The 14,242-nt window shown below is 51.0% G+C and overlaps 2 protein-coding genes across 11 annotated transcripts in view; one reads left to right on the top strand and one right to left on the bottom strand.

Annotated features, from left to right (window-relative positions):
• Positions 1–9,278, top strand: part of SMAD3 (SMAD family member 3) — a 120,300-nt gene extending 111,022 nt beyond the window's left edge. Inside the window, exons 8-9 of the mRNA XM_007166070.2 lie at positions 2,093–2,237; positions 4,719–9,278. Of these exons, the coding sequence (XP_007166132.1) occupies positions 2,093–2,237; positions 4,719–4,842 (269 nt within the window). The 3' untranslated portion in view covers positions 4,843–9,278. The remainder of the gene's footprint in view (positions 1–2,092; positions 2,238–4,718) is intronic.
• Positions 27–14,242, bottom strand: part of AAGAB (alpha and gamma adaptin binding protein) — a 96,672-nt gene continuing 82,456 nt past the window's right edge. For 3 of the 10 annotated variants that reach the window (XR_009007592.1, XR_003623412.2, XR_003623417.2), the window contains 5 exons: positions 12,777–13,892; positions 12,271–12,450; positions 11,543–11,645; positions 9,445–9,727; positions 2,237–2,721 (listed from right to left, as the gene is read on the bottom strand). The gene's annotated coding sequence lies outside the window, so the exon portion shown is untranslated. Of the gene's footprint in view, positions 904–2,236; positions 2,722–5,835; positions 5,930–8,902; positions 9,728–11,542; positions 11,646–11,828; positions 11,981–12,270; positions 12,451–12,776; positions 13,893–14,242 lie in introns of those variants that run through there. The other 7 variants (XR_009007593.1, XR_003623409.2, XR_003623411.2 and 4 more) reach the window with 7 other exon arrangements.

Here is a 14,242-nt window from a genome sequence, read left to right as displayed (position 1 = left end):
CAGCTGAGTGTACAAGGCAAAGACACAAATGCGTTTAATACAAGGGAGGGTGCTACGCACCATGCAAGCAGCATGGGTAACGTGCTCTTGGATCCAAGGGGAAAAACACATTTAACTGTTAGGATGAATCAGGAAAGGCTTCATGGAGGAGAAGGCATTTGGGCTTGGAGCGGTAGGTAAGCATTAGGCATAGGGTGATGGTGGGGCGGGGACCGTGAGGGCATTCCAGGCAGAGGGAACGATATGGGCGAAGGCCCAGAGGTGATGGAGGGCAGGGCACACGTAGGCTGCACTCTGCCTGCAGTGGAGGCCGTTTAAACGACAGTCAGGAGACATGTTTAGAAAACATGATGGGACCAGGCCATGGAAGGACATGAGAAAGTTTTGCTTTTATTCAGGGGGACTATTGAGGGTTTTCTGAGTAGGGCTACGAATCCCACCTGTACTCCAAGGGGTGGCAGGCTCACCCCAGAGGGTGGCTTGGACAGGGCCAGGCCTGGGTAGATGACCAGGCAGGTGGCTGATCTCATCCAAGGCCTCTTTATTTAGAAAGCTGAGGCAGGAAGCCCCCGCCGAAGCCCACTTCTCCCAGGGCACGCAGCCGCAGAGTGTGGACTATGCCCGGTGGGTAGAGTGTGTGGCTCAGTCCATTGCCTGCGGCATGTGTGTGGCATGTCTTCCTGCTCACTAAGTAGCAGGTGATGGTGGAGCGGTGGGTCATGGGCTGGATCCACTTAAGAATGCAAAGCGTTTGAGATGCTCGTGGTGCTCTCCATTTCTGGAACGTCGTGTGGTTGCGTTTACAGAGCACACGGCTGTCTTGGGGCTCACTTAGTCCTCACCAGTTATTCTAGCTCTTCGGGCGAGGAGGCATGCTGAGGAGACAAGTTCAGAGAGGTCAGGCTACCTGCAAAGGACACACAGCTAGTAAGTGGCCGAGCCAGGATGAGCCTAGGGCTGTGTGCTCCTCTGCTGCTTGCTGGGCGGGGGACCGGAACCCACCTTGGGCCCTGCTTCACCCCTCTTCCCCTCAGAGAAAATGAGAAGAGGAAGTCCAGATGCGCACTTGGCTTTCTGCCCATGCCCCGGCCCCGCCCTCTCCCTCTCTCTGGTTCGGGCAGAGCTGGCTGCAGTGCTGGATGTTATCTCATGGAATGTCAGAGCTGGGGAGGCCTCTGAGGCCAGCCTCTCCTTTCACAAGGGAGACACGGGCTTAGAAGAGAAAGTGACCAGCCCAGAGTCACGCAGCAAGCCAAGGGGCACAGTGGTGGCCCGTTAGTGTCATCTCAGCTCACCTTTTGGGCATTTTTGGCATGTGCTTTTGTCTTTTATTTTTCTGATTGACACATTCCTGGCACTCAGGCGGTAGGACTTCAAACGAGATTTACTGTAAACTTTATGTGTGCCTGTCTCTGGTTTTATGCCTGGAGTAGGTACACACGTTCACTTTGCCGAGAATGTCACCCCACCCCAGCCTCGTGCCCAGAGGCCAAGGTGTGGCCCAGATCTCTCGCTCCCTCCTGGCCCGGGCAGAGGTGGATTTGTTGGAGGAGCCCAGGTGGAAGGTGCCCAGGACCCTCTGCCGAGCTCCTGTTGGCACGGCAGGCCGGGTAGCCTCTCAGCTGGCCCGTCTCTCTGATGCTCCCTCCATCAAAGGGCAAGGACACCTGTTCCCCAGGAGGTCGGCCATACCTGCACACCACGTGGGCCTTCAGGCTCGTGACCCTGCCTCTGTTCCCTGGAGTCCTGCCTTGGCCCCTTCGCCCAGGGCAGGGCCCACCTCTCCCAACCTTGTTCCTGGGCTCACTTTACTGTCTTCCTCAGCCTTCCCACAGCTCTGGGAACTGGAGCTTATGGGCCACTGTTTAACTCTCCCCCGTCACCTGTGTCAGCTGCATCTCCCCATCAAGGCGGTGATGGCTTCAGGGGCAGGGACCACATGGGCCCACCCCCAGTGTGGTGCGGAGCGTGGAATCTGTAGCTAATATGGGAACACCGGTCCTGGTGACCCGGCGGGGGCTTTAGCCAGGAGAGGAGCTCCGGACAAGTGCACTCTTCGTCCCCACGAGCACTGTTTTTGTTCTGTTGGCAGGATGCAACCTGAAGATCTTCAACAACCAGGAGTTTGCCGCCCTCCTGGCTCAGTCTGTCAACCAGGGCTTCGAGGCCGTGTACCAGCTGACCCGGATGTGCACCATCCGCATGAGCTTCGTCAAGGGCTGGGGAGCCGAGTACAGGTCGGAGTTGGGGTGCCTGTCCCCGGGATGCGGGGACTGCAGGTGGCTCAGAACACAGAGCAAGGGCTCCCCAGAGATGAGCTAGGCTGGCCCTTTCCCCATAGAGCAGAGGGACCAGGGATACGAGCGGGGCCAAGTCCCATTAGACAAGAGCTGAGCAGTGCTCGCCCAGTGCTTCAGTTTCTCAGGACCTGGGAGCATTCCATCCTCACCACAACCCTGGGTGGGGACGCCGGCATTGTCCCCGTTGTACGGATGAGGGAACGAAGGCCCAGGGAGGGAAAGCGACTTGCCTGGAGTTGCATCATTTGTGGAAAAGCTGAGCCTAGGACTGTGTCCTCTTGGCGTCTTCCTCCTTGTTCGTTTTGGGCAGATGGTTTTAGGACGACCCTCTCCGGGGAGTTAAGTCTTCATCTCACTGTTCCTTCTCTCCTCCGTGGCTCCACCTCTGACCTGGGGACCCTGAGGATCTAGGATATTAAAACTGAGAAGCAGGGAAGGGAGAGGAGGAGATTTGGGTAGTCAAAGGAACAAAATTTACTTGCTCAGAAATGATTTTTTCAGAATTTCACATACTGGTTTAAACATGGCGCTGGTCAGGGGTGTCCCTGGTTTGCTCTGTCGAATCTCTCGGGCCACTCTGCTGTGGGCTTGGAGAAGCTCTTTCCTTCCACACCTGGACAGGAGTTTCCCCTAGAGGCAGGTCTGTGTGCCCAGCCCCGACTCTGCGGCAGACACAGAGGTGCCCACACGTCAGCTGGAGCCAGCGCCTTGCAAGTTACTCTCCCCTTCTCTCCATTTTTCCAGATGTTTGGAATCCATTTTGTTTTGCAGTCATTCTGCACCCAGGCCAAACCCATTTCAGTATTGGCTCTGGGCCACCATTTATAATGAAATCCAGATGAGCATGACTTATGGAAAGTCAGATTCTCATTAGAGGATTTCGGTCCATAAAATCCTCCTCTTTCATTTACCGTCCTCTAGCTGCTGTTCTCCGTGTCTGCCCCACAGTGCCAGGGAACACAGCACCTTGGTCTCTGGGGTCTCTCTCAAATCTGGGATGAATGACCAGTTGAGCTATCCGAGTGGTCAGCCGTCGGGGAACTTACAACCCAGTTATAATGGCCTGAGATTAGCCCAGGCCCAAAGGCCCAGCCCGAGGGACATTTTAGCTCACCTTTTGGCCTTGGCTGAATCATTTAGGGAGCAAGAGTTGAAAGGTTAGAAAATTAATCTTGTTTTTAGTTGGGGAAAGGGAAATATTTAAAGATGGACCCAGTGGAAAAGAGCCAGAGGGAGGTCCATTTGTTCCTGTTAGCACTCAGACTGCAGTCCAGAGGGCTACACTCAGGCACCCAGGTCAGGCAGGCACGCCAGGGCCGAGTCTGCAAGCCCATTTCTAACCCTCCACTCGGGAGAAGCGCAGGCCAAGCAAGGAGGGTGGTGACCTCGGGCCAGCGGCTCTTGACCTGGCGCGGCACTGCAGTCCGCCAGCTTCAAGTGCTTGGGAAGAGGCCCCTGCTGGCAGAAGCCTTTCCCTGGGGGCACTGTGTCACCGTGCAGGACATGCTGCCAGCACACCCAGCCCTGTGCAGCCCACCACGTCACTGCCACCCGGCAGCACCGCAGAGCAACCGAACTGGTGGTGCGGCCCCTTCCCAGAACAGTCTCGCCCTCCTCCTGCCTCCTGGGCCAAGGAGAGTAAGGTTTCACCCCTTCCTGTGAGGTGGCTGAAAGCAGGGCCCAGGCCTCTCACCTCCAGCTGGCACGAGCGCCTCCGGCCTCAGCAGATAGCCCTTGCTCAGTGGAGGCCTTTGGGAGCTTGCCTGCAAGCTGCGTCATCAACCAGCCCGAATTTAGACAAAGTGCTTTGGGGAAAAGAAACGTGTGGTGTGCCTTGGTTTTTTCCAGTAATTGTTCCATGGCTCACTCTGCTCGTAAGATTTTCCAAAATAAGGCCATAGATGGGAATTGTATCAGCACATTGGGGACCGACAGCATGTGGACTCTGTCGGCGCTTTGTAAGAAACACCCCTCAATCAGGCAGACGCACGTCATCGCGGCCTGCTGGGGGTGGGTAGGGGCTGAGGGCAGGGGACCTGTAGGTGCCCTCTCAGGACAGGGGGACCAGAGAGACCTCTGCTCTGGCTGAGGTTCTCCATCAGGAGCCCATCAAGGCAACCGGGGGGCCTCTGGGGTATCCTGGAATTTGCCTTACATGTTTCTCTTAAGGGGGCCACCTCCTTCCCTGGTGCAGGAGAACCTGATTTACTCAAAGCCCTTCCTGCTTGGAGTTTGGCCCGGCAGTTTCAGCAAGTTTAGTGGCACCTCCTCCAGGACGGGGTCTAGCAAGGCAGTCCGTATCTCTGGCTCTGGGAAGAAGCCTGTCACCAAAGCAGGAAAAGGCATTCTGACATGTCTGTGTGTGCTTCTGGACATTCTTAACATCCCCCAACCCACCCCTTTCCCAATGTCTTGCAGGAGACAGACCGTGACCAGCACCCCCTGCTGGATCGAGCTGCACCTGAATGGGCCTTTGCAGTGGCTTGACAAGGTCCTCACCCAGATGGGCTCCCCAAGCATCCGCTGCTCCAGTGTGTCTTAGAGACACTGGGTGTGAAGGGGGAGGGCGGGGAGGGTGGGCTTGGGGAAAATGGCCATGTAGGAGGTGGAGAAATCAGAACTCAGATCACTGTTGTCAAAGAAGAAATTTTTCTCCCTCAACCAAAGTGGCACCAGCCTGTTTTACAGAACATGAAAGCAAACCCAGAGATGGATTTTTATGAACAGCCGTGTCTGCTGAACACATTTGCCCTTTGGCCCTGGTGTGAAGGGCAAGAAATGGCTTCTGCTCTGGTGGCTTGAGCAAACAGGTAGTATTTTACCACCTGCCCCCTCCCCCAGCCCCCTTTTCTTTTAATGACAGCAAACTGAGATGTCACTGCCCAACAGGAAACGGCCCTGTGGTCAGGACTGAGTGCGGAATTCGCCGTGGGTGCTCTAGAGGCAGGGAGAAGCCGGCAGGCAGGGGTATGAGCGCACCTCGGGCCCAGCCCTCCTCTTCCAGTGAGCATTCCTGAACCCCAGCAGCGGCAGACCTTGCACCCTGGGGGCTGAATTGACTTGGGGTGGGGAGGGGTCTTGTCTGTCTCCACCCCCCGGGGAGCATACTGATTGGTATGAGCGAGTGTGTCCAGAACCGAGCACACAGGGACCGGTGGGAAAAGGTGGTGACACCTCTTCTTTAAAAACACTCTTAAAGTTGTCTGCATTTTCAGCAGTTGGAAGGATCTGTTGAGGCTCAGCACGTAGGAAATGTATAGTTTGTAGCATCACGTTAATCTCAAAGAGATTTGAATTATGTGACGTGTTCCTGGGAAGCAGGAGGCAGTTGTCCGTGATGGTGTTCAGGCCGAGGCAGCACCACCACGGTGCGTGGGTCTCCGGTCACCTGTAAGAGCTCGCTCCGCTTTCTCACGCATTCGGCTATATTGGCTGATGTAGTCAGTTGCGTTAATTAAATGAACTTTATCGTATGCTCTTTTAAACCTTTGTTTTATATTTAAAAAAAAAAAAACAAACCCTGGGTTGGCACGTTGATTGGGAAACCAGAGGGGGACCCAGCAACTTCTCCCCCAAAGTTAAGCTTTTCCAGGTTTTGTTGAGAAGACACCTGCCAGCACTTTTGGAAGCTGAAATTAACAGAAGCAAATTCACCAGGAGGGAAAGATCTCTCAGGCCAACACAAAAGCAAATGAAAGGGCTATTAAAAATTTTTTTTACACCTTTGAAAATTGCAGGTTTGGTGCAAAGAGGTCTGTCATCTTTCCCCTGGGATATGAGATTATCTAGCTCACAGTAGAGGATCATCAGCGACAACTCTAGCAGTTATAATGTGTAGTAAGTACTGCTCCCAGTGGCAATTAGTGAGAAAACTACTATAAGTTATTTCAACTGGAAAAAAAAAAAGAGCCCTCTTCTACTGGCCTTTTGCAGAATACAGCAGACGGAATTGCCACTTGCAATTGGTACTTTATACTTTGCTGCTGTTTTTGTATGAAATGACTTATCCCATATTTTTGCATGGATTTCTACCAGGAAAAATAAAGGGATTTCCTATGGAAGTCCTGTCTTAATTGCAGGTGAAGGGAAGAAAGTGTACACTTTTGGCAGGTATAAACCTCAAATGTGATGACATTTCTGATGCTATGTGGAGATGTTGGGGGCTTCCTGGGTGCCTCACTTGCAGGATCCTAGGCCTCTGAAGCTCCAGCCCTGAAGTTTCCAGGTAGGAGAGCTGCTTGCCAAGCCTACAGAGGACACAGGAAGAGACAAGAGTACCTTGCCAGACCTGGACTGGTTTTCGCGCAGGACTGTTGACACAGAGCCGGAGACAGTGTGTCGTCCCTCACTCCACCTGAGGGGGCCAGATACTGCAAGTCTGACGTTCGTGCCTGGTATGAAATGATGGTGGACTGCTTCTTTTAGATACAGGAAATCATCTGAACCTCCTGGATGTGTGTTCCTGCTCCCGGTCAGGTCTGAGACTCATGGTATGACTTCTTATTCCATTTTGGCCTCGGCTGAAGCCATCGTGGTGCCCCCTCTACAAGCCACGGGGAGCAGTCTCTGAGGGCCCGCGTTCTCCACCTGCTAACGTGACCTCCTATGAGGGCTTCCTACGGCGCACAGCTGTCCCCCAGGTACTTGGGAACTGGCTTCAGGTACAGCCCAATTTGGGTGATCTTGTTGGTCACATCTGGCTGCATTTGGATGGTGTCTTAGAACCCTCAGTGCTCAAAGCTAAAGGCTACTTCTAGGAGGCATGAAGTTTTAATTTTGTGTTTTTCTGAAAGCTACTTACTTGGCCCTTTTTCTTTATAGACTAGACTGCTGGAGGAGGATGAGTGAGGAAAAAGTGGGGAAGCCCACCTTCAGCACCATTGAAAAGAAATTTGGTTGTACCCAGAAGTTAGGATCTGGTTTCATTCCCACCATAGAGGCTGCGTAGGTGGCTTTGAGGCACGTGTATTAGTAGTGTCCTTCAAGTCATAAAAATAGTTTTAAAATCCTATTGCCTGAAGGCATTTATACATTGAAAAACTTAAAGGACGGCTGAAAGGGGCAGCAGGAAATCAGGGCAGTTCTGGGGGGTGACAGTAGCTGCTGGAGACCCTTTTCAGTGCCGTTGTCCAGGCTGCACAACGTGCCTTGTTCCCCTGCCCCGGGCTCCCCGCCAGGCCACCTTCACCTTGCGGCTTGTGCTGACGCTAACCTGAGAGTAGCTATAGCGCGGGGCCCTAGATCCTGGCCTCAGCACCTCCCTCAGGAGCCAACTTGTATTCCCTTTCCTCTCCTCCCACTCCCTCCCCCCTCCTAACTTTATTTAGTACTTGGAGCCTTCCAGCACAAGTAGGTAGCCGCCCCAGCGGTTCGGGTTACAGGCCTGTGCTGGCCAGTCTTCTCTGCTGGCCACCTTCCTGGCAGGCTGCAGATCTGACATTCTGAGACAAGCCCAGAGTCAGGAGCGGGGACTTGGACTCTTAGGAAGAACAGACATGAGGGCAAGGCTGCTGGCAGACTTTTCCATTGTCCTTATGTTGTCTGTGCTGTATTTTTTTATTTACCATGGTGATTATTTTTTTAAATCATTGTTAATGTATTGGAATGAGCTGTAGCACGTATCTTGTGCTTAGTTTGTTTTTCTCCATCTCCCTCTGGCTTCCTAGAGTTTGGACGTATTCCAGGGCTAAATGCTTTTACTCACACCGCAGAAAAAGGCTTTCTTTAAGTAACGTGTGCATGTCATGCATGTATGTGAGTAGCTTGGGGAGACGGCAGATATCTGATTTCATTCTCAGCCCCAAGCTGCCATTTCTGAGGCTCCGTGAGGGTCTCTGCGGGGCGAGAGCTCACATTAGGCCACTCTCTGTAGTCCTTAAAAGGAGAAGGGAGGGACAGGAATCTGCAGACTGCTCAGGGGACTGTTTACCAAGGGGGTTACCAGTAGCAAGAGAGGGCATGAATTTGGTTCTGGGCCCTGTGTCTTACTGTGTGACTAAGTGGCAGAGTTGGGAGTTTTTCCCAAATCTACATCTTTGCTAGAAGGAAACCTCAACACAGCTAAGTTGTACCATTTTTCTCTGTGTGGCATAGACGTTCCCTTCTAGAACCCCTTCAAGTAACAGTCTTTCAGGAGTATCAGCCACTCCACAAGTGGGTGGGAAATTAGAAAAATGTATGGATCAAAAGTGAAAATGAGGCATCTCTGATGGAAGAGTGGGGAAATGACTTGCTCTACAGGCAACCTTTCAGAAACACAGCTATCACATGCAAAAACTCGTGTATTGTGTAAACTGGATTGAGAAATTCTCTCAAGTGATCCTGTAATTTTTTTTTTTATGCTAAAGTAATGTACACTCGAGCATTCTGGTGTTTTTATATTTATGTAATAATTTCTTAAAACCATTCAAGACAGATAACTATTTAATTTTTTGAAGCAAGTTGTAAAAGGCTCTCCTCCCAAGGACAGTGGCTGGGAAGAGAGGGGGCACAGCCAGTTCCAAACGCTGGTAGAGGGTGCAGTGGCTTTTGGGCTCAGCGCCTGGCATGACCGACCCAGGCTGGCTCCCCACGTGGCAGCATGTGACACAGGCAGCTTGGAGTCGAATACAGGCCCTTACGTGGGGGCCTCTGAACCAAGCCCCCCTCCCTTTCTAGGGGTGAGAACTGTACAGAGGGATGGAGCCATCCCTCATTCACCCTCAGTGCTGCTGTTGCAACTAGGCTGGACTCCCGTTTGGGTGGGGAAAAAGAATGCGGAGGATGTTGATTACCTTCCCTTCTCAGCCAGCCTGACCTTTTTAATACCTTTGTAAAAAGCATGTATGTATTTATAGTGTTTTAGATTTTTCTAACTTTTATCTTAAGAGCAGAGCACCTGTTTAAGCATTGTACCCCTATTGTTAAAGAACTGTGCCCTCTCTCTCCTTCTCTCTCCCCTGTAAGTGCCCTTCTAATAAACTTTTCATTGAAAAGCTGCTGGGCCAGAAGCTCGCTCTCATTCTCGCTGCCACGTCTGGGTGCAGAGGAGAGGTTAAAGGGCCCCGGGGGCTTCGGAGAAAAGTGTCTCCAAGCCCAAGTGCACTCTGACCAAGGATGTGCCAGGTCCCATTCTGCCGCAGCCCCGCTGCCCTCATTCACTCACCGAGGGCAACACGCGGTGCCAGCCAGTCCTGCAGGGATAGCGGGAGCCTCCGGGTCAGGCACGTGAAGGTGTCAAGTCTCCCAGTTGGCACGTCTCCCAGCGCTGCACAAGTCCCAGCGACGCTGTCTCTGCGTTGTTACTTCGCGTTCGTTTCCCTTGTATTTGAGAGCCTTTGGCAAGTGAGTGGACGCCACCGGATTAATCTTGCCACAAGCAATGGAGGTAGGTTTCAGGTTCCGAAAGAAGTAGGTTTCCACACTCTCCAGCTCACATGACTTAGCTCCTGTGAAAATCCATTTTAAATTCCAAACGCCCAAGGAGAGAGAGACTTACTTCAAAATTGTTTTCCATGGCTGAATCTTACACTGACCCCAGCTGATGTGGATTAAGAAACAGGATGATTAAAATGAATAAACAATTTGGGGGAGGTGGAAGGGGGCTGGAGTAATTCTCTAGCTGGGCCACTTCTACAGCAGCCTTCCCTCCCAGGACCTCGCCGGAGTCCACACATGCTGTACCGGGAGGGAGGCAGATTTCCCAGGAATGGCACCCACGTGCCTATAGGTTTGGCCTCCATGAACTACATCAAATCCCTACCTTCGTTGTTATTTGGCCAGTTCTAGCCTCCCGCCCCTAAACGACTTTCCCCAAGGCTTTATCTGGTCCATCCCTCGGCAAATGACTCTCACATCCCTACCTCTAAACGAACCTGTTCCTTGAGCGCCACAACTTTAAATTCCAGCTGCCTGTGAAACGTGATCCAAAACAACACCCCCAAACTGAATCATCTTCCGCCTTGCCCAAGTGAGCTCCCTTTCCTGATTCTCTGTGTTTATCGGGAGCACCCCCCCCCCACCGCCCTACCTTCTCCAAGTCCTGAGCAGCTCCATGCTTTTCTTTTCCTTGCTCCCCCCCACCTCCCACCTCTGCAGCTGCCCCTGTTGATCCAGCCTCCCTTTTGGAAAAGCCCTGAATGTCCGCTCTCCTCTTTTTCTCAGGCCTGCACCTGCCCCTTCCATGGGGGTATCCCCAGACCAGTGTATGGACTCTTGACGTTCCTCCCTGAGAGAGCTCATCTACCTGTGTGATTTCAAGCCACATAAATGCTAAGGACTCCCAAATCTGTATTTCTAGCCCAGACATCAATCCCCAGCTTCAGACTCATATCCAACAGCCTGCTGGCTACTGGTACGTGGCGGTGCCACAAGTACCTCAAAACTCAGTTGAAAAACCGGAAGTCATCCTTGCCCTTACTGAACCATCGCCCTCTCCTGGCCTTCAGCCCCGCTTTATCACAATCCTTTCCCCAGCCCATGGCCACAAGTCGTCCACCACTCCCTCACGCCCCACATCCGACCAGCCCTGTCCCTCCACTCTCGGCCCTGTACTCCAGGCCCTCTGTCACCTGGACAACTGCATGGCCTCCTAACCACTCTCCGAGCCTCCAGCCTGCTTTCCCATAAATGCACCATCCACACTGCCCCCAGTGACCTCCCTGACCTTAGACGGCCCCAGAGTCCACAGCACAAATTCTAAGGCCTTCAACATGGGCCACGTGACCCTTACCACCTGGCCCCTATCCAGCTCTCACAGCTCGCTGCCTCGCCCCTGCCACCCAGCGTCGTGTTAAGCACAGTTCCTCATGTATCGCACCAGTCTACATCCTGCTTCCCCCGCCCCGCCTGACACCACCAGTTCTCCGGGCTAACCTTCCCTAATGCTCTGAGACTCACTTCAGAAAGGAAGCCTTTTGTGAATCTTCCTTGAGACTTCCTTGAGAGCAGGGTCTATATCTTATTCTTGTATCCTCAGCTGCTTTTGGCCACCACATACTTTTGCTGAATTCAGTGAATGAATTGGTGCCTGTATCTAGTAGATTCTACCTTAGCAATGTCTTTTCCATCCATTTTCATTGTGCTGTCCTATACAAGTCCTTATATATGGTTGAAGGAATACCACCAAAATAAAGTTCCTGATTACCTTTTATCACAGCTATTCCAATATTCTCCTAATTTGTCTCCCTCTAGTCCAGGGATGGCAAGTACAGGGCAAAATTACCACCTTTCACTAGTTCTCTATCCATGCAAAAACCACTCACCACAGTGCTGGGTCCATTCTCAGCTTCAGAATCCTTCTCAACACAGCTCTCCAGGCAGACTGGTAAATCAATTGGTGTTGGCTAGTCCTGCTGCCAGATTTTCCTGGAATTAATTACAGTTACATGTCTTCTGCTCGAAACCCACTGGCTCCTTGATTACCTCCCGAGTAGGCACAAAGCGGAATTCCAAGGTTCTCAGCATCACTCCATCCTTATCTACCACCATTTCTCTAGCTGGACTACTGGGGTTTCCCCAACATAACCCCTTGCTTTCTTATCTCCATACCTTTGTTCATGCCATAGCTTCCACTAAGAATTTTGCAGCCTTCACCCACGTATCTGCCCAAATTCTTAGCCCAAAACGCTCAAGTCAAGCATCACTTCCTCAAAGTCAATGGGTCTCAAAGTGTGGTCTCTGGTCAGCAGCATCCGTATCACCTGGAAAGTTAGAAACCCACATTCCTAGGCCCCACCCCAGACCTCCTGAATCAGAAATCCTGGGGTGGGGCCCTCCAGGTGATTCTGACATGGGCTCACGATTGAGAACCACTGCTCCAAGATGCACATCATGCTCTTCCCAACCCACTCGGCTCTCTCCTTCCACAGCAATTAAGGCTGGACACAGCATCCTGCCCAGCATTTGACCTTTTGTAGCCTCACTTTGCTCGCCCCCTTCTCCCGCCTGAGTTGGACAATGAGCTGCTAGGGAAGAGAACCCGCATCCTTACCCAAGTCTGCAGGCTCGGCCACGGCCAGCACAGTGTGTCACCGAGGAGGGTCCCAGCCAGTGCTGGCTGCACTGAGTCCTCGTTTCAGCTCTCACCAGCATAAAGGAACAGGTTGCAGTTGCTCGTCTTTAGCTTCAAGTCTGAGGCCTTCTAACACCATTAATGACTTCCTGAGATTTCCTGGAACAACAGGATTGATGCAGACCATGTCCTTGGGCTTCAAAGGAACAGACTCTTCTCTCCTAAATTACGCTGCTGTTTCCATAAAGTTCCTACCCCAGGCCTCCCTCAGCCTACATTTTGTAGCATTAAAGCCACCTGGTCGGTAACAGAAAAGGGAGAGGCAGTGGTTGGTCACACGCTTCACAGGAGAGAACCCAGGAGGTTTTCTGTGACCCATTTATGCCTCACAGATTTATGGCTGTGAGGATCAAGTATTTGAGCCTATCAACATACACACAGATAAAAAAGGATTTTAGAGGAAAAAGAATTTTTTCTTCCCAAACCTGTGTTCTAAAGATGCAGTTAGTTATAACCATTAGGTCCAGGTTTTGAATCAATACGTTTCCGACGGGGAACAAAGTAGGACAGCACATCATTTAGCTCTGGACCAGGGCTCAGTGGTGTTCCAACAAAAGATCACGCCGTTGCTATTACCTCTTCTCAATTCTTCATTCTGCAAATCAAAGAAACACCTCAGGATCGAGAAAGATACTTCCTATACTAGAGGAACTGTAACACACACTTAACTCTGAATAAAGACACCTACATTAAGAGCAAGGCTGGTGATGTTAATAACAGGCATAGGTAATGCCCAAAATATAAAACTTAGAAAACGTCTAAGACCCTTTTCTGCAAGAGCTTACATGCCAAAGGGGCAAGGATGGATCACTAAACTAAACCCCAAGTGGAATCTAAATCAAAACTAGAACTTCACCCTGTACTGTCAGCATGATGCTTTTAGGAACATACAAATTATGGGCAAGTAATAATTGTTAGGGTGTTGTTTTAAAATCTTGTACTAAGGGGGTACACTTGACCTGATTTTTCATACTTTCTCTGCCTACAGTCCTCTATGAGATGGGTATTTAATGATAGAATGCTGTAGCTAAGCTGTCTTGCCTATTTTAAAGTTTTTTGGGTCGGGGGTGAAAGGCACCTCTTAACTCATCTAGCATTCTTGGTCTCCATCAGTCAGAACGTTGAATGAATCAAACCTCTGACCATACTGGACACATGTTGGCTAAATTTAGCTTTGTATCAGCAAACACTCCAGCTCAGAATAGTTCAGGGAGCTCTCATCTTACCCTTAGACAGTGATTCTTCAAAGACTGTTTTTCCACGGCAGGCCAAGGGGCACTCCACGTGCTCTCTCGATGGCCATTGTCAAGAGACTGACCCAAGGTTAAGGGAATCTGACAGGCCACGGCAAAAATGTTTATCCTCACCTCTCCATGGTGGGAACACGAAGTTAGCAATAGATCACATTTCCTTTGTTATAAGTAGTTTGCAGTAATGGCTTGACACGCTCTATGGTCCTTGAACCACATCCCATATTACTCAGCCATCTAAGTCTAGCGTCCCTGAATCTCCAGCTTCTCTGAATTAGATGTGGCCAAGTTCTATAAATAGAGAGCAAGCAAACTGGTTCTGTCAATCTTCTCATATTCTGGCAGGATAACGTATCTTAAAATTATAAAAATATCTATGTCTTCATCACTCTAAAATTATTACATAACGTATGATTTTCTCAGGGAAATAAGTTTATTCTTGTCTCTCCCTACCTCCCAACACTCATGGACCTTAAAACTTTAGGATCATGTTCATCAAAACTATTGAATGCAAGTCCAAACCAGCTTTAAGTGCCCACTATGTGCCAGACACCGTGTTACACAAACAGAAAAATGGTTAAGGAAAAAAAAAGCTGAGGTTCTTGTTTTAAATCCCAGATGGACAGTCCATAACTTATGGT

The sequence above is a fragment of the Balaenoptera acutorostrata genome, chromosome 3, assembly GCF_949987535.1.
Source record: "Balaenoptera acutorostrata chromosome 3, mBalAcu1.1, whole genome shotgun sequence".
Lineage (NCBI taxonomy): Eukaryota > Metazoa > Chordata > Mammalia > Artiodactyla > Balaenopteridae > Balaenoptera > Balaenoptera acutorostrata.
This window is presented reverse-complemented; position numbering and strand designations above follow the sequence as displayed.